The 19,985-nt window shown below is 39.7% G+C and overlaps 1 protein-coding gene across 1 annotated transcript; it reads left to right on the forward strand.

Moving 5' to 3' along the window:
• Positions 1 to 380: 380 nt before the first annotated feature.
• vstm4b (V-set and transmembrane domain containing 4b) lies at positions 381 to 18,004 on the forward strand. The gene is made up of 8 exons (XM_028030140.1): positions 381 to 602; positions 2,713 to 3,120; positions 13,192 to 13,245; positions 13,457 to 13,564; positions 14,069 to 14,102; positions 14,251 to 14,375; positions 14,754 to 14,818; positions 15,299 to 18,004. Exons 1-8 carry the CDS (start codon positions 551 to 553, stop codon positions 15,422 to 15,424), a joined length of 972 nt encoding a protein of 323 aa, XP_027885941.1. The 5' UTR covers positions 381 to 550; the 3' UTR covers positions 15,425 to 18,004.
• The last annotated feature ends 1,981 nt before the right edge of the window (positions 18,005 to 19,985 follow it).

Raw genomic sequence — 19,985 nt, forward strand, 5'->3', positions numbered from 1 at the left:
GGTTTGAGTTTAATAAAACTTTGACTAATTGGGTCAAATATGTGATATTTTAGCACACAAAACCAGCCGGCGTGCTCCTGCCTGTGTGTTCCAAAATAACAGCTCTGACTGAGGTCTGCACCCGCCGTCCTGCACAGCTGGAAGTGTAATATGCCCACAGACGATCTCAAAAACACACACACACACACACACACGCCACCTCCCTGCTCTCCTTTCCTGCTCAGGAAGCTACGTTTCCCACTTCTCTGACTAGAACTAAAGCTTGCCCGCATGTGTGTGTGTGTGTGTTCTCACACACGCCAGCACGTCTGTTTTTGTCTGCTCCGCGTGCGCGACGCAGACAAATGTGCTTTTACTGTCTGGGAGGAGAGTGGGAGGGAAGGAAGGAGTTTCTGAGTGGAAACAGAGCGTCCAGTGTTTCATATTTCACCTCCTAGTCAAAGGGAAGAAAAAAAAAGAGAAAAAGAAGAAGAGAAGGAGGAGGAAACCTGTGGACAATTTTCTTGAGACGCATTTAACTTGGAGTTTATGGAGGCTGCAGTTGTGGAAAATGAAGATCTCCTCTCTGGTCTTTGCTCTGCTAACCCGAGCATTGTGTGGAGGTAGGAATATTGGTTTTGGAATGTTGGGTTTTTTTCCCCCTCAACTTCTGCTGGAGTCAACATGGTGAAGGTTTTTAGACTAACTGAGGAAAACAGAGAATCAGAGATGATGTAGAGTTGGATTTTGGCCAATAATTGGGGATGACTACTGGACCCGTATTCAGAAAATGAGAAGGAATTCTAGAGTAAAGATTCATGTTGTTGGACTGTTTAAAAAGGTTTTCCTTTCTCATTAATTTAAAACAGCTTCAGGGTTTAAGTGAAACAGCAAAGATATTTCTCTGTGGTTGCATCTGTTATTCTGATAGGCACCGATTGTTTTCTGACTTATTTTTAAAGCATTAAGGTTAAGATTACTCCCTAATGTGGCTAGGATTACTCCTATCCCCTTTCTGGTTAGGGTGTTAGGGTGCTAGGGTGGTACTAATGGCCTTTATTTGCAGTATTTAGACAGGGAAAAGGCAGAAACAGTAGAAGGAAGACATGCAGCAAAGGTTCCCAACCCTGAAGTTGGGAATTGAACCCCAAATGGCTTCATTGAGGACTAAGAGCCTGTGTCTACGGGGCACCTGCTCTACTCTTGTACTACGCGACGGCCCCCTAACTGACTTTTGTAACCCAGTGTGGTTTGTGGAACTGCTTACATCAGCACAAGCATGCGTATTGTAAATATTCCCATTCAACACGTAATAGCAAGAGTTGTTCCTCATTGTCTGAGACTAACTGTTTGTCATCATGAGTACCAAAAATAACCACATCGTCAGAGGGAAAAGGGAAGGCGACGTTCCATCTGGTCCTGGAACCAGATTTGCTGATGTGTCCATTTTGGGGTTTTATTTAATCTGATAAAGACAAAACAGCACAAAATTGGGAAGTGGACAGTAAATTATTGATGGTACCTGAAAATATTTGGAGGTTATGAAACTGCAAATCTTTCCATATACTGTATATCTCTACCAACTAGGTACATCTAGAGAGTTAAATTCCTGCCTGTTTTCCTTTGGAAAATAGCTTAACCCTCAGTTGGATTGGATGGAAATGTGAGTGTTCACTTTCACGCTTTGCCACAGTCTGGACAAATCTGTGGCCAAACTAAGGCTACATTCACACAGAAAATCTTGATGCTCATTTCCAATTTTTTCCTGAAATTGTATCATTTTGCGTGGTCATTCATGCTGCTAACTGAATACGAGTGCAATCAAACTTCTTTGTGAACAATTTATAGATCCCAAAGTGACCTGCATTCACAGAAGAAAAACGTAGACGTCACAGCAGAGCACTGTTTATGGAAGTAATACTGGAAGGAGCCATTTATGGATTGTTTTAAAGTTTATCCAGAAATGGGAGCCAACAGGATTGTCACAAAATAATAAGACTAAGGAAGCTAATAAAAAGAAAGCACAACTAATAACAGCGTTTCATGGAGCATTGACTGCAACTTTTGTAGCGAAGTCTGATTGGATGTGTAGTCGGAGTAAAGAGTGGTGGGATTGTGATGTGATTCACTTTGATCACAGACTTCTTTTATTTGATTATATGATATGATTTATATGATTATTACTTTCATCCATTGTTTATGTCTGGATTTGGTTTAGAATTATAATGTCATGTCAATGATGTAGAAGTCGGATAAAATGCGACATGACCGTTCAGACTGCAGACGCTTCGAAAACAATAGCATACGTATTCAATTTAGCAACATATACTGAAGAGGCATGTATTGGAATTTCTTATAGGGGAAAAAATTCAGAATTGGACCATTCAGACTTCAGTTTATGATTATAACTTTGGACATGGGCAAAGAATGTGCAAAAAAATTTGACCCACATCAAAATATTTTTGATGTGGGTCAAATTTGCTTTCTCTGTGAACGCAGCTTAAAACTGCATTTCACCTAGGACGCCATCCCTGTGGAGAAACATAGTGATGGACGAATGATGGGACAATTTTTTTGTTTCAGCAGGGGCAAGGAAACTGGACAGAGATCATGGAGCTAAATGCAAGAAAATCCTGGTATAAGAACAGTCAAAGGCATAAAAAGTCTTGAGACTAGGGCAGAAGTTGACACCAAATATACTCAGATGTAACTCAGATGTAACTTCGTCCTCAGATTTCTGCTTGGCTATCAACGCCACCATCACTCCATCGCCCTTCACGGTTGCCCAGGAGGGTCAGAACATCACACTCACCTGCGTCGTCTCCCAGAGACGGCGAAACACAGCCCTACCCGTCGTCAAATGGACCTTCTTGCCGGCAAGTGCGGATCGACCCGAGGACGAACTCCTGATCGCCCGGGTCAACATGCGGAAAGCCCGCTTCTATGGGAACTACACCAAGAGTTTCCCCTGGCCAAAGTTCAAGTTGACGGTGGTGAAGCAGGGGAAGATCTTCGAGCTGCTCGTCCAGAAGGTGTCCGAGGAAGACAGAGGACTCTACATGTGCCGGGTGCAGGAGTTCAAGAAGCACCAGGACCGCTGGAAGGCCTCGACCAACTATACCGCCGCTACTGAGCTTAGAGGTAAGGGGCCTTGATTTTTCTTTTCCTCGTATTGGGAATTAATTGGAATCATATGGTTCTGTATCAAATGTCTTACATCCCTGAAGAGTGGCAGATAGAACTCACAAATTTAATAGACATTTGTTTCACAAACCAACTTTTGCGTCTTCAGAAGCTGCAGTTTCTGACCACAAGTAGGTGATGTAACTTGTGTAGCTGTTATTCCAGAGAGGAAAAAGCACAATTCTGCGTTTCATTTGGGAAGGGGAAATGTCATCAGTTAGGAGCAGGCCAGGAGATAAAAGGAATCCTGCACATCACCAAGCTGCGGCTGAGTAACTGATCCTGGAAAACGAGCAAAGTGTCTGAGGTTTTTCACTGCCAAGAACTGGCAGGAGAGGCTTTAACACAGTGGGATGGATGGCATGGCCTCTCGCCCTAAGATGATGCAGAACATTTTAAAAGTTATTTTTCTGCACTTTTAACGATGCGTTTGAGTCAGTCTTTTATCCCCACTGAGCTTCAAAAGTAAGAAACTGGTTCACTTGTTTGAATTTGTTCTGGGTCTTTAGACAACCCAGAATAACTTTCTCTAACATTTGGACCAATGTCCCTTTGCAATTGCAAGTTACACCTCAACCTTATGCTTTGTGTTTCCATCAAAGTGCTATTCGCTCACTCCGAAGTTTTATCATGTGTCACTTGTGATGTAGAGCCTCCTAGTGAAGCTGTTTACTTTGACTTTTTCCAATCCTTTTTCCTGAAAACTCTAAGTGAGGTAATTAAATCGAGGAGTTTTCTGTATTATCAACATTTGCCTTACAAGGGTTTTAAAATAAGCTTTAGCTCTGTCAGTTTGCACAGGTCCAGCTGTAATTAATTCGTCTTTCTGTTCCTTTCAAACTGTGCTTGCAGCTGCTTTTGAAAGAAACTTCTCTGGACCCTTTGATAACTATAGACCTATGTATATACAGGGTTTCATTCATTTCTATGTCTTTAAAAAGGATTGATCTCATTTTAAGATTCCAGTTCAGTTTTAGAGCAAACCACAGCACAGTGATAGCATTACTGAGAGCAACACTGGGTTGGCATTTCTGGTATGATCTTAAGGTTTCACATCCAGTTGTACGACAGATTTCATAGTGTGGTTGTTAGCAATTGCTTGTCCTAAACCAAGACGGACCCTGGAGTACCTCAGGGTTTCGCTCTTGGACCTCTCCTCTTTTCTTTAGGCATGTTTACCCTTGAGAGGCATCATCCAGCTGCATATTGTCTATTTTCATTCTTGATTATGATACACAGCTCTACATCTCTTTTCATTCCAGAGACACTTTTAAAAGATTTCATGTGCTTTTATTCCTGCTGCTAAATGACTGCCAATGGTGTGACTGGACCAGAAATGTTTCTTTTTTTAAGTGCAAGAACAAACATGTAGGTTTGCTTCACTTGCTTAAAACAAAACACTCAAAGCCAACCAAATATTTATGCCATTCAATTCCAGTAGTCTTTATAATTCAGACATTTTTGCTGAACTTTTAATTCTGACAAAAACAAGTAATTAAAAATATCTCCCCATGTACTGCTGCTCTCGTCCCATCACTCCCTGTTGTTGGCTGGGTCCAACTAATCTATAGCTGCTTTGGAAATTATAATAATATGACTTGATTCTCATACGTTTATTTTTCTTAGTATGGCCCTAGTACTCTAAATAGGCCTTATAAAAAAGACAAAAAAAATTAACCAGAAAAACTATATCAATATTTTTAGTCAGCTCAGTTGCTGATTAAAATGGTTCATCTGAAACCATTCTAACTAATAAAATGCTGGTGAAGACAAAAAGCAGACTTTGACAGACACAGTTCTGTCTTTGAAACAAAACAGAACAACAATGTTCCAAAGGTGTGTAATACTAGTAATTTGGTCTCCTGCATTCTGCTCCAATGTGTAATGTTTGGCCTGAAGCAATAAACTGAGCTATAACTTATTTTCTTTTTGTGCCGCCTCTGCATTAACTAGGTTGTTCTCATGGCACACCTCAAACATGTGACTAATGGTCCTCAGATTATGCTCTATCCCTCTTTTTACTCTGTAATTGTGTAGTCATGCTTTATTTTCTAAAGCCACATTCCAAGCTACTGACACGTACCTGTGATTTTATGTTGTTTAAACAAAACCTTTGGTGGTTTCAGAAAAGCTGAAAACTCCAACTGCTGTTTAACAGAAAATTACTCATTTTTAAAATGCAGTTCTTCAACAGTCTGGCGTTTATATTTGAGGACCATTGACTCTATTTTATGCAACACTACTTGACTCTAAATATACACTTTTTCGCTGCGGTTTCTCTCTGATGTTGCAATCATATTCCTTCGTGATCAAACAAATTTAACACATAAAACAAACCGTGAGGATTAGTGTCCCTATAACCAAGTGAAGTTGTTAGATGTAATTTTACTTGAGCATATATGCACTTCCATTAACCAAACAATTGTGCGATTTGAATTTATCAAAATAAAACAGTTTAATGGAAACACGACAATTTAGAAAAATCTCACATTTTTCGCTAAAATGTTTTTGCGCTAGGATGACATGGTTTTTCTGCCGTGTGGAAAGACGTGTTTCGCAAAACTACGACATACACACATTTATTGCTGAGCAGGACTTTTTCAAAGCAAACTTCTATTTCAATAAGCTTTCTATAGCTACTGAGGTTACTGAAGAGATTGAGTCACTATGAAGGGTTATGCCTCACAACCTAAAATCTAAAACATCCCAAATCTTTACATCTACCAGTGTTTCATTCTCAACCGCTACCAGTTTCTCTACATGTTTTATCGATGTAGTCAGAACATCTTAGCTGTTATGTTCAGCTGAGGCGGCTATGGATCACAGAGGATGCTCATTACCCCTAAGAGCTGTAGCCATTGGCCTTAATGTGGAGTCTCTCAAAGTGGAGTATAAAAAGAAAATTCAAAATGCAAAAAGCGAACAGAGATAGGTGTAGGGAAAAAGGTAAAGCTTGATTTTAACAGTCCGGAGGCGAGCCGCCTTATGTGTGGGTCCTGACACACTGTGGTTAAGGAAGTGGGAAGTTATTTCAGTCCAAGGAAGCACTGCTCTATTTTGGTTTGAGTAATAGTCAAAATGCTTACTCCACCATATTTTCATGACCCCAACAATTTAGACACGAGAGCCATTAGCACAATATGTGTCAATAGGAAACAAACCGAACAGGCTGTGTTCTCCGTGGGCCGGTCCAAGCTGAGTACCGTACGTAGATGTCATGTGAAAACACAACCACAGCCTTTAGAAAACCGCTGAGCTGCACATTCTTTGGGAGTCTTACAGATAAATGGGAGGGAGATTTGGTGGGCTTCATTTCCACTCTCCACTTTGAGCCCCTTCTTGTTCATGTTGAGAGATTTTTCAGCAAGGCCAGTAGAAACAGTACGAGCTCTTTGGTTGAGTTTACGCTTTTAGCAAATTGTATTCTTTCCAGAGGTTTGTCCAATCTAACAGGTTATTTTCACACCTGATGGTCTGGTCGGCTCAATTGGAGACCAAAATTGCAACATTTGTTACATTTTCAGATGAAGCGGTTCGCTTTCACACTGCACTGTCAAACAAACCAAACTGTTTGAGGAACCTGTTCACACCCTCCGTGTGGCGGCGCTGCATCAAGATCCACTGAAATAAAATACACGAAGGCCTCTGTCAGGTCTAAATACCTATTAAACAAACACAGGAAAGACAAGAGAGTTAGATTCTCTGTTTCTCGCGAGGAGAGCAGACAGAGATGTGCTTTCAGTTACAAATCTCCAACCGCTCTGAAAAACACATCTCCCGCTCCTCTGTTTTATTGATTTTAGGAACCCTGCCACACGGGGCGCTGCAACTCTAAAATGGTGGAGGGGAAAACAATTCACATAGTTGCAGCGCTAAATGATAATCACTAACTAAACACATGTTATCTACAATCTAAATCCTTCTTGCTCCAGGCACGGCGTCGAATGGGACACGTTGTATAGCTTCAAAGCAACGAAGAACAAAGCAGAGTTCTTTGCAGGACTGTGAAACTCAGCTGGGAACAACTAACACCTCCATCTCCCAAGGAACCCAGCAGAGTAACAAATCCTGAGAATAGCCGTCACCTCTCTCTCCCAAAGGAGGCCTTTAGGAAAGAATCAAACTTATTTAACACACAGAAACATCACTTAAAATAGAAGGAAAAGAGTAAAAGCATATAATTTAACATTATCTAAATGTAACTACAAGGCTACATGATACAACAAATATTTGATAATACTAATAATACAATTTACCCAACAGCCTCTGAAGAAGACATTGAGCACAACTTCCTTCTTCACAAAACAAACAAAAACGAAGTAGTGTCAGATTTTAACGGTTGTAGGATTTCTCTTTTATCTTTGGTAAATAAGAAAAAACACGAGCCATGTCTCCCGCTAGCGCTGGTCTCACACGTTTGTTTTGGTTGTTTTTACCCAGAATGCCCTGTGCCACAGTCCACTTCCTGCTTTTGGAGCAGTCTCCTGCTTGCTAGCTGTTCACAAATGCATTGAAGCCACACCAGAGTTCAGTACCACCAAACTGATAGCTAGGTTTTTAGGATCAGAGCCGGTGTTTTGTTGGGGTAAGGTTGCGCTAGTCCATATTACATACAATACTATTCTGATTTCACACAGAGTTAATTTTGAAGTGCAATGTCATCCGCATATAATCTAATATTAAAAAACCCTTTATCGTAAAACGATGACTTACAGTGACTTTGGCAAACCAACGTTTGAAAGATCTATTTTTCCTCTGTGGTACAACAGGGGTGAAAATTTCCTCCCATTATTTATGCAAAGCACTGAAAGCAGTGATATAACTCAGCTAGACATTCAGCAGGTTAAAAGCTCCCCTGGGGCTTTTAACCCCCAGCAACATAGCTCATGCTTTAGATGACTCTCACAAGAATACTGGAGATTAGACGTGCATACATGTGTGTGACATCAAACTAATTGGATTCTAATGGTGGGAGAACATTAGGTGGCCAGGTGTTTTTACAATCAGGCACATTCACCGAACCCCCAGCAACATAGCTCACTACGATAATAAACAGCTCATCAAGAGGTCAGGAGGTTTGCTGGGAAGTTCAAGGCCTCAATAATAGCCTTCATCTACATCTGTTACTTATCCAGGTGGGATAAGTAACAGATATTAGAGATTTCTTTACAAGTTTCTCTGCTCTTTTGAACAATTATGGTTTTAGATACAGTATCAGAATCATGAATGTCTTATTAATTCTGAACTTTTAAAAATGTATTTGAGTGTTTGAGAGTGGAACAACCATTTTGTCCTAGTAACACAGGAATAAACCTATAAACTTTTCATTAAATTATAGATGTACGCTCCCACTAATGTTTTGGTGAGTGTTGACAGCACTTCTGTTAGCCGCCTACAAGTTTCTGCCACAATTTCGACTGGTTTGCTTAGTACTTTTAACAGAAGTTATTTAAACTGGTTGGTTTTGATGCTACTTTAAAGTATAGTCCACATGTTTTCAAGCCTTTCAGGTAGCTTTATGTAACCCCTACAAAAGCAGTTTTTATATGTTGTATTTCCATCAACACTTTTTTTCAATGGGCATTTTGAAGTATCTCATTAGAAAAGGTTGATGGAAATGGCAAAATTCAAAATAATGAAGAAAAGTTTTTACACTTGCTTGATAGCAACATGAGCCCCCAAAACACAGAGGAATAAATAAAACAGGATAACACCAGGCATCAAGAAAGACCTCGGCCTCAGTGGAAAACTGTTATGAAATATATGTTACATATGTCAAGTTATGTATGCTCTAAAATCCCATAGCGGTAAAAGTTCCAAAAACTCTGAGGAAAAACCCCACAAGTGAAACTACCTAAAATGCTCATCAGACCTGTAAAAAGTTTCAAGGGTCCAAATTTTCCTTACATCTTAAAACGCAAATTAGAAGGGAAAGCAATAAATACGCAAGACATGCATCAAAACTGACAACAGGAAGTAAGTGGATGGAGTAGTAAAGGCTTTGTTAACAGTTTGTCTTCTCATTCATTTACAGTCATCAATAGTACAGCGGATCGGAGCAGTGACGATTCCATCACAGAGGTTCATTATGCAGTCCTGTTCATGTCTGCGTGCCGATGTTTACTGGCTGTGTTGGCGCACAGAAAGGAGCCACAAGTCTAAAACACAGAGTGCAGCTGAACACAACTCTGGCTTTTGTATTCAAACAGAACGTGAAAGAATCCCTCCACTGTGGCCTTTTGGCTTTGTCAGCCATTTGTTGAAAAAAAGATATGTTTCAAGATGAGGGGAAAACAGTTTCATGGCACACAAGCCCTGCAGATTCAGGAGGTCGGCCATTACTCTGACACGCACTGCAGTCACGGAGAACCACTGGCAAAAACGTAAACCTGATTTAGTTTGGTGATAACCTGCTATGAAGGAATGATGTATATTTCTACCAGCTTAGCTGCTATTTAGGAGAAAATAATCAGTGAGAGAAACATAATAGTGTGCTCACTACTAAAGGTTTATGGGAACGAATATGTGTGGGAAATTTTCATAATAGCCCATTTGGTTTTACAGGCACGTGTACTCAACAGTTACATTGTCTTAATGTTTATGTGTAGAACTAAGAGCTATTAAACACCAAAACGAACTGGGTTTATTCCCAACTATAAATAAACTCTGCTACTTAAAGTTATTTTTTCATTTTCAGTTATTGTGACAATGGAGAAAGAAAGAATCTTCCCTATCACCATTTTTAACACTTAACTGAATTACTTACCTGAAACAATTTGAAGCCTAATGTTAACACCACTGGTGTTAGCTGATGTCCAAATCCTGCTACGGCATTTAGCTAGCTTAAATGCTACACAGCTGCAGACATGTGGGCAGGATTCCCTCTCAGGAGAGAGGGAAGTTCCCAACAGCTGGACTTTCACTGTGAGTCCAGGAAAAACTCAAACATTGGGTGTACTAAAACGACGTCAAAGCGACAACATTTCATATTGTCAAATATTCTATATCACATAAGGGCGACGGTGGCTCGGGAGGCAGGAGTTTGTCCTGTAACTGGAGGGCTTTCAGTTCAAATCCCCGCTCCGTCTATCTTAGCCATTGTGTTCTTGGGTAACTCGCCCTGCCTGCAGCTGGTGGTCAGAGAGTCTGACAGCCTGGCGCAGGACAGCTGTGGCTACAACGTACCTCACCCCCATCAGCGTGTGAATGACTGTATTACGACAGTCTTTGTTTTCAATTCTTTAAAGGATAATCGCTTATGGACACTTTTTTTTTTATAGCATTTTATCCAGTTCAAACAAAATCTAGAGTCAGTCCTTTGCAAGCCACTCTTTGATGCATAGTATGTTCAAACTAGTTCTAAAAATTTGAAAAATATTTTGCTTACCATTGAAAATTGTAAAAGAATCAAGACATGTTGTAAACATACCGACCTATAACAGCGTTAAAACCAAACTGCGTCCCGAACTGGGAAATTTAGTACGGCCGTCTTCAATAAATTAGAATATGACGACACAGATGAGTTTTGTTTGTCAGATTAGAAGTACTTTAAGTAGCATGTAGTACCTTTAAGCAGGTATTAACATTTCATTAAGCCCACATTTCTGTTTTTAAAAAAGAGATTTTCTATGGGTCTAAAATTTAAACATGTTTTTATTAACTAATGAGAAACTCGTCATAGTTAAAGGTTTTCAAATATCCATCTCTGTGTGTAATTAATCTACATAATGTGTTTCAATTACTGATAAAATTCATAAAATAAATGGACTTCAGATATTCTCGAGCGGCTCTATAAAATAGGAAGGGGATTTCTTTAATATAATGAAATAATTTTTTTCTTCTTTTAATGAGGTTATCTTTAATAATGCAATTTTGTTGATGATCTGAAACATGTAAATGTACCAAAAAAAAAACAAACAAAAGAAATCCATAGGGGTTGGGAGGATAATGTGAGCTTTCATTAATGTCACTTGTGAAAAGGACATTAATATTTCTCCAGACGGACTTTTCCTGCTCATGTCCTCCTCCTGATGCCGTGCCGTCTTGGTAACGTGTCGGCCACGAGGTTTGGTTTGTTAGTCTGCCAGCTGGCCTGTGAGAAAGTCTCCAGTAGGCGAGATGGCGAGCCAGCCCGTCGTCAGCTGCTGGTGGTTGTGGGTATTTCGAGATGTGCTAGTGGGTGTCACTTCACAAGCTTCCTGCCACTGGCTCGACAACAGTACCGCCATGTTAAGACTGCTGTGGTTGGATGGGGTGGAGAAATGAGCGAGTGTGTGTGTGTGTGTGTGTGAAGTGGGGGGACTTCACTTTGAGCATGGGAAACATTGGGAATGAGAGGATCACCAGTGGCTTTTTATTTGAATTGTTCAGGGTGTAAATAAGACTTGGAGTGACTTGAAGTTAGCAGATTCAATAATAATAGCCAGCCAGTTTGACAGAGGAGAAAGACATTCTTGTGGAACAAACATTCAAACATCGGATTGTATGTTGTTTCCTTTTGCAGATTTATGAGTTGAATTTGAAGAGGATATTCAAAGTCTGAATTTGCGAGATAGAACTAAGGATAATGGTATAGCTGAGTTTCAATTTTTGATTTCTCGTTTCCCGTCTCATGGCTATAGTAATTTAAGCCTTAAACCAAATGTGTCGAAAGTTGAACGTACTCGAAGTCCACCGGTTTCAACGTTTTTCTCAAAAATGCTGAAGTAAACTTATATTAAATCTGTTTTACCTAAAATCAAAGAAAAAAATATATATATATATTTTAATGAAATAAACATACCTACTGTTGAAGAATTGGGATCTCTCAACATACAGAACCACTGAATGTAACAATTCTGGTATCTGAATATTCCAATCTGAAAATATACCAATTCACACAAATGTGTTCTTAAAAGTTTTCTAATTTTTCTGGATGGATTGTTTACTATTTTTGTCTGGGGCTGGATATGGGTCACTCTTTCTGAAAAAAAATGCTTCCTGTATTTTGCCAAATTGAACGAATGGGTGTGTCCACGAGCTGAAAACGAGTGGTTAATGATAGAAACATATGTAATGAACTTAAAGTAGAAAAAAAATGTTATCCACATCATAAAATAAAAATAGAATTCTCATTTACTGATAGTTTTAATATTTTTCAAGGTGGCCACCATGGATGTCATGGAGAATATGTTTGCACTAAAATACGTAGCATGTATTGCCAGTAGACAGTAGACGGCGCAAAACCAGCGCAGGTAGGTTCGCTAACCACTAATTCACTAAACAAGAATCTTAGTGCTGCTAGTGCTAAACACGAAAAAAGAAATTAACAGAAGCTAGTGCTAAACTGTTGAATCCATTTAAAAATGACCAGAAGCTAAATAAATCCATAAATCCATTTAGAAATTACCGGACACTAATGCTAAAACCGCTAAGCACAAAACAATTGGCAGAAGCCAAAGCTACTGTAGCCATTAAGACAACGGTCACAGTCTGTCACACATCTTCATTTCCTTCCAGTTGTCGACTGTTGTGAGACTCACTAACAGCAAAGTCTTCAGTTTCAGCTTTAGGCTCTGCTTTTTCTACATATTACTTTATAGTCATTCGGTTCATACAACTTTAGTCAAAAATATGAAATAAAGATCACCCAAGTCTTTAAATGGGTAACATTTTACTCAAATAAATTATTCCAAAAGTTCAGAAATGGCAGCCATCTTGGAAAAATGGCATCCTAATGGCAGAATTCAAGCGGCCAAAGGGAAATAGGAAAAGCCTGAGACCTCAGAGGTAAGCGTACAATTTTTTATGCTCGTATCCAGACATAATGGGGGAAATCTGAAAAGTGAAATCAAACATGAATGTGAAACATTTAGATGCTTTTACACAAGGGAAGAGGTCAGCTTTGGCTCCATGTCTTCCTACAGTTAGCTCTATTTAAAGCACAAGCGTATGTGTAATCAAGCTGCAAAAAAAAAAAGGGAGAAAAAAGCCACAGTGATGACTACAGACCTCACGTGTTTCTTTTCTCTCCCCTCTCTTTCTGTGCAGTGCATGTTCTACCGACCACCGAGACCAAAGAAAGCCTGTGGAGTTTGTTTGAAGGTGAGTTGTAGTATTTTTAGCAGATGTGTCCACGTCTGTGGCGAACATGAGCAGGCGAAAATATCCCTGTCTGAAGGAGCAGTTTAGAATAACTCCGCATTATTTTTGTTTTTTGCTTTGTTCTGCCTGTAGTTAACGAACATGATGTTTTTTTGAACCAATGTATATGTGTGTGTGTGTGTGTGTGTGTGTGTGTGTGTGTGTGTTTCAGACGTGTACTTGTGTGCGGTGCTGATCTGCTCTGTGGGTCTGCTGTGCATGTGCATGTTCACTGTGACCATAACCTGCCAATTCATACAAAGGAAGCAGAGGCTAAAAGGTCAGCAACACTTTTTTTTTTATTTCATATTTTCTGGGTTATGTAGTGTGATCACCAACATAAGATATCGTAAAATGGAAGGAAAAGGATCCATGGTTCCCAAATGTTTTCAACCCCTTTGACTTCAGTACTCTTAGATAAAATGCAGTGCAAAAAATTACCTTCAGAATTCACCCAGTTAATAAAGACGTTCCACCTGCATCCTTCATAGCCTCTAAAGTGAATATTCGCAGATGTTCTCCATCCCACATGACCGAGCTTGAAGTATTCTGCAAAGGATACATTTCCACCTCTAGACATACTTTTATACATTTCTTTGTTAAAAACCTAAATAAAAAAAAACATGTATGCTTTTGCTTCTACATCTTAATTTGTGCGGGTCGATAAGATACATTTTTGATGAAATACATTGTTGTTGGTACTTTTAATAAGGCAATAACATTTATCCAGTTCTCTTCCTGTCGTCCTGCTGATGCTAAAACTAAATCTGTTATATTTTCGCAGATCAGTACCACTTGGTTAAAAGCCCTCAGAACAGGTAGGATTCCCTGAGTCTTTTCTTTTTTATTATTATTCATTTCCGTTTCTTTCAGAACTCCTCTCCTGTCAAGAATGAAAACCAACTGGAAAAAAAAAACAAACCAAACACACTAAAACTCCACTGTTTAAATCTGGTTTCACTTCAGCTCAGGAGAGACGGTCACCAGCGTAGTCAGCGTTTCTCCTGCTCTTCCTAAGAAGGAGAGGAGATACAGAAAGAAGAGGAGCAGAGACTACCAGGAGGAGAAACCGCCAGAGATACCAGCTAAAGGTGAACGCAAACGTGGTGCTTTTACAAGAACAGAAACAAGTCTGGAAGAATATATCGCCCTCCACACAGAAGTACATCAGAATTTAGCTCGGAAAATTATATGGGAAGCCGTTGAGCGTTTTTAAAGTTAGCAAAAATGCTAAGCGCTAAATGAAAAATTAGCTAGATGTCAAATGTTATCGTAACAGAGTTTACAAAAACAGTCAAGCGTAGCAAAATTTAACCCTGAAAAAGTTAAAGGAAGCCAAGTGTGCAAAACAAAACATTAGCGTCGCTGTTAGCACAGCAGTGAATTAGCGGGAGTGTGCCCACCACTGTTGTTTTCAACAGCAGAACATTCAGCTTTCCACAGAACTCATCTGTATTTTGTCCTTGCAGCCCCCATCGAAGACAAAACTCGCAAACCCAAACTATTAAAACCTCAACCAAGGAAAGTAGTTCTGGTGAGTTTTTGCTTTCAGTTCATAATCTTGTTTTTAAGTATTCTTTTTAACCTAGGTTGTATATCCAACATGTTTGGAGGGGAGCTTTATATGTTCAATCCATGTGTAAAACATTCAGTCACACACAGTCCACATGCTATTAAAAGAGACCAACAAGGAGTTTAAGGTGTGGAAGATGAATGTGAGAATTTTCCATAAAACGTGTGATGATGTGGTTTTTTGATTATATATGTTTTAAAGTGCTTTTAAACCCAGAACTCCTGGTTGGTGGCAGCTGCAGCAAGCATGTTCACATTTACCCAACCCAAAAATGTTATGCACTTAGTAAATCTACACCATCTTTAGCCCTTTAATTAGCCTAATTAAGTTTTTTTATAATGGATTTTTTTCTTCTTGTCATGCTTCATCCCACCGCTGACTCCCCTCTCCTCCGTCATTATGTTTTCCTCCGCCCTTGCCTCACCGCCATCTCGTCCCCAGCCCAGGATAGTGGAGGAGAATCTGACGTATGCGGAGCTGGATCTGGTGAAGCCGATCCCAGAGACGAAAGCATCTCGGAGCGGGACTGTGTACGCTCAGATACTGTTTGAGGAACAGCAGCTTTGAGACGGAACACAAACCACTAAGAAAAACAAAAAAAACTGTGCCTTGTATAAAAACTGTTGTCTATTTATGCTCTGTTTCTGTGCTGTTTTGTAAAGATGGTTTGCGGTGGAGATAAATGGGTATTTTTTTTGATGCGATAAATTTCTACATGTGGTTTTGTAGATATTTTGTATACCTTCTTCATATGATAGCAACATACAATGTGACTTTTTTTTTTTTGCTTTCTTTCGTTTGTTTTATATTGGAGTATTTGTATGAAATGTGGTTAAGTCCGGTGTACCCCAAACTAACATGGTAGACGACTTAAGCTTAATGAACTTTAAATTTACTGGAATCTGCGGAAGGAAACACTTTGGAGAGGTTTCTGAAAAGCTACAATAAAATGAACTGGCATTAATCCAGATTATACAGCCAACAATCAATAGGCCCAGGCCGTGTTCCCTCGCATCAACCACCTGGTCTCCACTATCTGGACTAAGGTGAACCAGTCTCCTTAACATATGGGAGCCTCATCTATGGTTGTGGTCTGAGATTCATCAAAACCAATGAACTGATCTTACTCAGACCCAGTCCATGAGAAGATAAGGCCTTTAACAAGAATGCTCATTGGATTACCAAAACCCCTCCACCGTGTCAAGCTGACAATTCCTTGGACGTTTCAGATGAGAGTCAGTTCCTCTGAGTTTGAAACCACTGTTCTCAACAAGGAAAGGGATTACGCCATCCATGCTTCAAGTAGAGGAGTCCCAAGTATTTTGCCGTCTTGTTCTGAAGGATTGGAGTCTTGTATGTGGTTACGCTAATTTCCTGTGCTGAAGAAAAATAAGTTCATGATCTAGTGGCCCGTCAATGTTCCGACTCTTACCAACAGTCATAAGATACAGGGCAAGGAAACGATCGATTGGACCAGGTTTGCCCTTGGAGATGGTGCGAAGAGCGCCACCATCCAGGGTGAGGCATCAAAAGGAGTGAGTTCAGGTGGGGTCTTTTTGGCCATATTGAATTTTTTTCATTTCGGAAAACAGCAATGGAAGCATTTTTTTTTTAATCACAAAAATCACATGATCAACAGCTGGATGTTGCCACTGGCACAAACCAAGAAGAAGATAGCAGGAAGTACTGGGAGGACGATGGTGCGGCATGTTTGTTGATGAACAACATGTGACTTTAATTGCATAACAGAAACAATTGCAGAACTTTTTTTTTTTTTTACAATACAGGAATATTGACAAAGTTTTGTGCATGTTTGTAATGGAAATGCATCTAGTGGATGAAGTAAACATTTCTGAACGAGTGACAAAATTACTGACATATGTCATCATGACTGTGAACTAATCCACTCTCAAACATCATTTCCTTCTAATGTGTCCACAGCAATATTCCCCTTCAAAGCATCTGGGTTCAGTCTGTTTCCGTTTGTCCTGCAGCAATTTATTATGACCACAGAGTTGATTCAAACCAGTAATTAGCTCCCCGCATCCCCCCACTGGCAAGTATGCGAGACCATGCAGGCACTTTCATCTGGCACCAATGTCAACTCAACGGACTGTTCACAGCACACACACATTTATACACTCATGAGAGACAGGACTGGGGTTACAGGAACCCTGAAATGGAGACAAGAAAAAGCACACCTGATTGTTGAGGTAATGCACATGAATTTTGAATGCACTGTTTGGCATAAATGTCTGCTTAATTTGAATCTCGGTGGAGGGAGGGAGGGGGGGGGATGTTTGCTGATCGAGAACAAGAAGCCACAACACGTCCTACAAATCTGTGCAACTCTCGTTTTTCCACTTTCCATCACTGTGTGTGGGTGAAAACAATTGGATCCCCTCTCTTTTCCACTCAGCGATCGTTTGGACTCAAGAATGAGAAAAACAAAAGGGGAACCATTTTTAAACGGTGAACTTGAAGCCCAGACGCAAAGGCACCCGATCCTTCCCTTCCCTCAAGACTTTCACCATCTTCTCTGGGCTTATCCATACAGCTGGAGGACTGCTGCCTGCATACTGAGGCTCTTAAAAGAGTTTATCTCAAAAGGGAAGTTTCGCCTCATTTCCTGTCATCAAACGTGAACTGAACCAGCGCATGACTGTTTACCAGTTTAACTTCATATAAAGCCACTGAACAGACGGTACTGGCTAACTAAAGACCGTGATGTCAAAAACATCGGTTAATAAAATTAAGAAAGCAGAGTCGCATGACTGTGCATAACATATAGCACACACTGTTCTCTGGGTGTTTGTAGGAAAAACGCTTGTTGTCGAGTGTTTTTCCCGATGTTTGTATTCTCTCTGTATAAAATAAGTGACATTTTGGTGGATAGTAGAAGTGTCTTAAAAATGCCTTCAGACTGTGAAAAGTAAAGTTCCTTCCAAACCACATTGTCCATAATGGGCGTCTACTAACCAGAACCATGTGTGTGAACTGTGCCTCTGTGCCACTTCTCGCTTTTCGCTCTCTGCCCTCCACTGACCTTGGCACTGGTCCACATTCCTGCATTTAGGCTTGTGCCTTTTTTTTTTTTGGACCAACGTGTATAAAGAAGTGAAATAAATAGACGATAAAGGTGAAAAACTTTGTAGGAGAAGTGTTTCGGGTTATTTTTTCATAGTTTCGTGTATGCTGATGTTGGTTGGTGAAGATAAAATGTCTCCCAATTTCAGGGACAAATATCTTATTTCCAGACAAAAAGTAGTCAGCATCACGTAATACAAAATAAATCAGCTTCAAACATTGCTAAAACATAAAAGGGATACAATTTTTGATTTCTTCAGATGGCAATAGCAGCTCGTAAAACGAGGAAGGAGCTCAGTCTTTTCACAGATTATCTCTCGTATTGTTCTGTCACCACAAGTCTGTGGCTCAGTTTTAAGATGTAAAAAATATTTTTAGAACAGTTACGTACTTCAGCTTTAAGTAAAAATGGTAGATTGCGACAGGAAAACAAAGAAAATTAATATTCAGGAAGGGGAACACAACAACAAACTAAAAAATAACAGACCTTAAAGAAATATGGCAAAAACTAGAAAGAGATTAAGTAAGAGAAGCACTACTTTAACATATTTTTACAGGAGTAAAGGTAACAAATATCCATTCAAGAAATTACTCAAGACTAAAGTAGTACTTGGTAAAAATGCTACTCAATTACTGACTGACCAGAACAATATCTAAATATATTAATCTGACAGATGATTAATATGTCATAACCTGGAGGTGAAGGTCAATCCTGTCTGGGGATTAAAACATGCAGCCCCTAAAGATATACAAATGATGTCAGAGGAAAGACACAACCTATTGTTAAATCTGAAGAGGTTGTGCATGATTCTGGGCGTCTTGTGTACGTCCTCCTTCCGGTCCATAAAAATACAGCGCGTAGTAAACACTTCGTCTATGTCCAACGGTTCCTGTGTGGTCACGATAATCCATAGCTACGCTGGCTTGGAAGCTAAAACAAAAATCAAATGAAAGGCCTTGGGAGGAGAAGATCACAGGACGGAGGAGCGCGATCACCGGATCCCCGACCAGCAGTCGGCCAGTCTTGGCTGAGTCTCTTCCTCCTGATTCCTGTCTGACTACGAGGGCCCACCAATCCCTCCAAACCCAATCTGCTTCCAACTACAAGACAAAGCAGCCAGCTGACCGTGCCGGCTACACGAGTTCACAAACATTTTTCATTGTCCTCCAAGTCCGGTCGGTTTAAAAATACACACCGAGTCAGTTGGCCTAGAAATTTACAGAGCTGTGCTTGTTTTGCCAAGATCCCAGTTAAGAAGAAAAAAAGGAGAAATACTGTAGATATTTTCATCTCTGTGACAGTAAAGAACATACAATGCTGTGAGAAAGCACTCCTTTCTACGCCATAAGAGAGAAAACATTGTTGTGAATTTCTTTTGTTACCGCTACTTAAATGTGTCAGATCATCAAACAAATCTAATTATCAGACTAAGTTGAGCTGCGTTTCCATTGATCATACAATTGCACAAACTAGAGTTATGAAAATAAGTTTGCTTAATTTAAACACGGCAATTTTAAAAGAAAATTGCCGTGTTTTTCCATCAAACGTTTTTGAATAGGTCGGGCTGTATCAAAACTTGTGTATTTCACAAAACAGCAAATGAAACTTTTTCTGCGCCACACGAGTCATGTGATCAACAACCAGATATTACTACAGGCGGAGCAGAAGAAGAAGATAACAGGAAGTGGTAGGAGGATGGTGGCCAGGCATGATTTTTAATGACATATTGCAACAACAGGCTTATTCATGTGTGATTTTAATTGTATCTTTTATTTAATGGAAATAAGAAATGCTATTTCACAATTGTGAAATTGTGTTTTTTCAACATTAATCGAATATTCACTAAGTTTTGCCACATTTATAATGGAAAAGCAGCTACTGAGGAGTTTTCTTCTGCCTCGTCTTTGTTGTCTTTTACGGACGGAAGAAAAAGCAAAGAGGCTCGAGAATTTAATTCTTCTCCCTGACCATCCAGCATGTAAGGAACTGAAATTTAATTTACAGATTTTTTTTTTTGTCCCATTAAGCAAATAAAAATAA

This window comes from Xiphophorus couchianus, chromosome 10, assembly GCF_001444195.1.
Source record: "Xiphophorus couchianus chromosome 10, X_couchianus-1.0, whole genome shotgun sequence".
Lineage (NCBI taxonomy): Eukaryota > Metazoa > Chordata > Actinopteri > Cyprinodontiformes > Poeciliidae > Xiphophorus > Xiphophorus couchianus.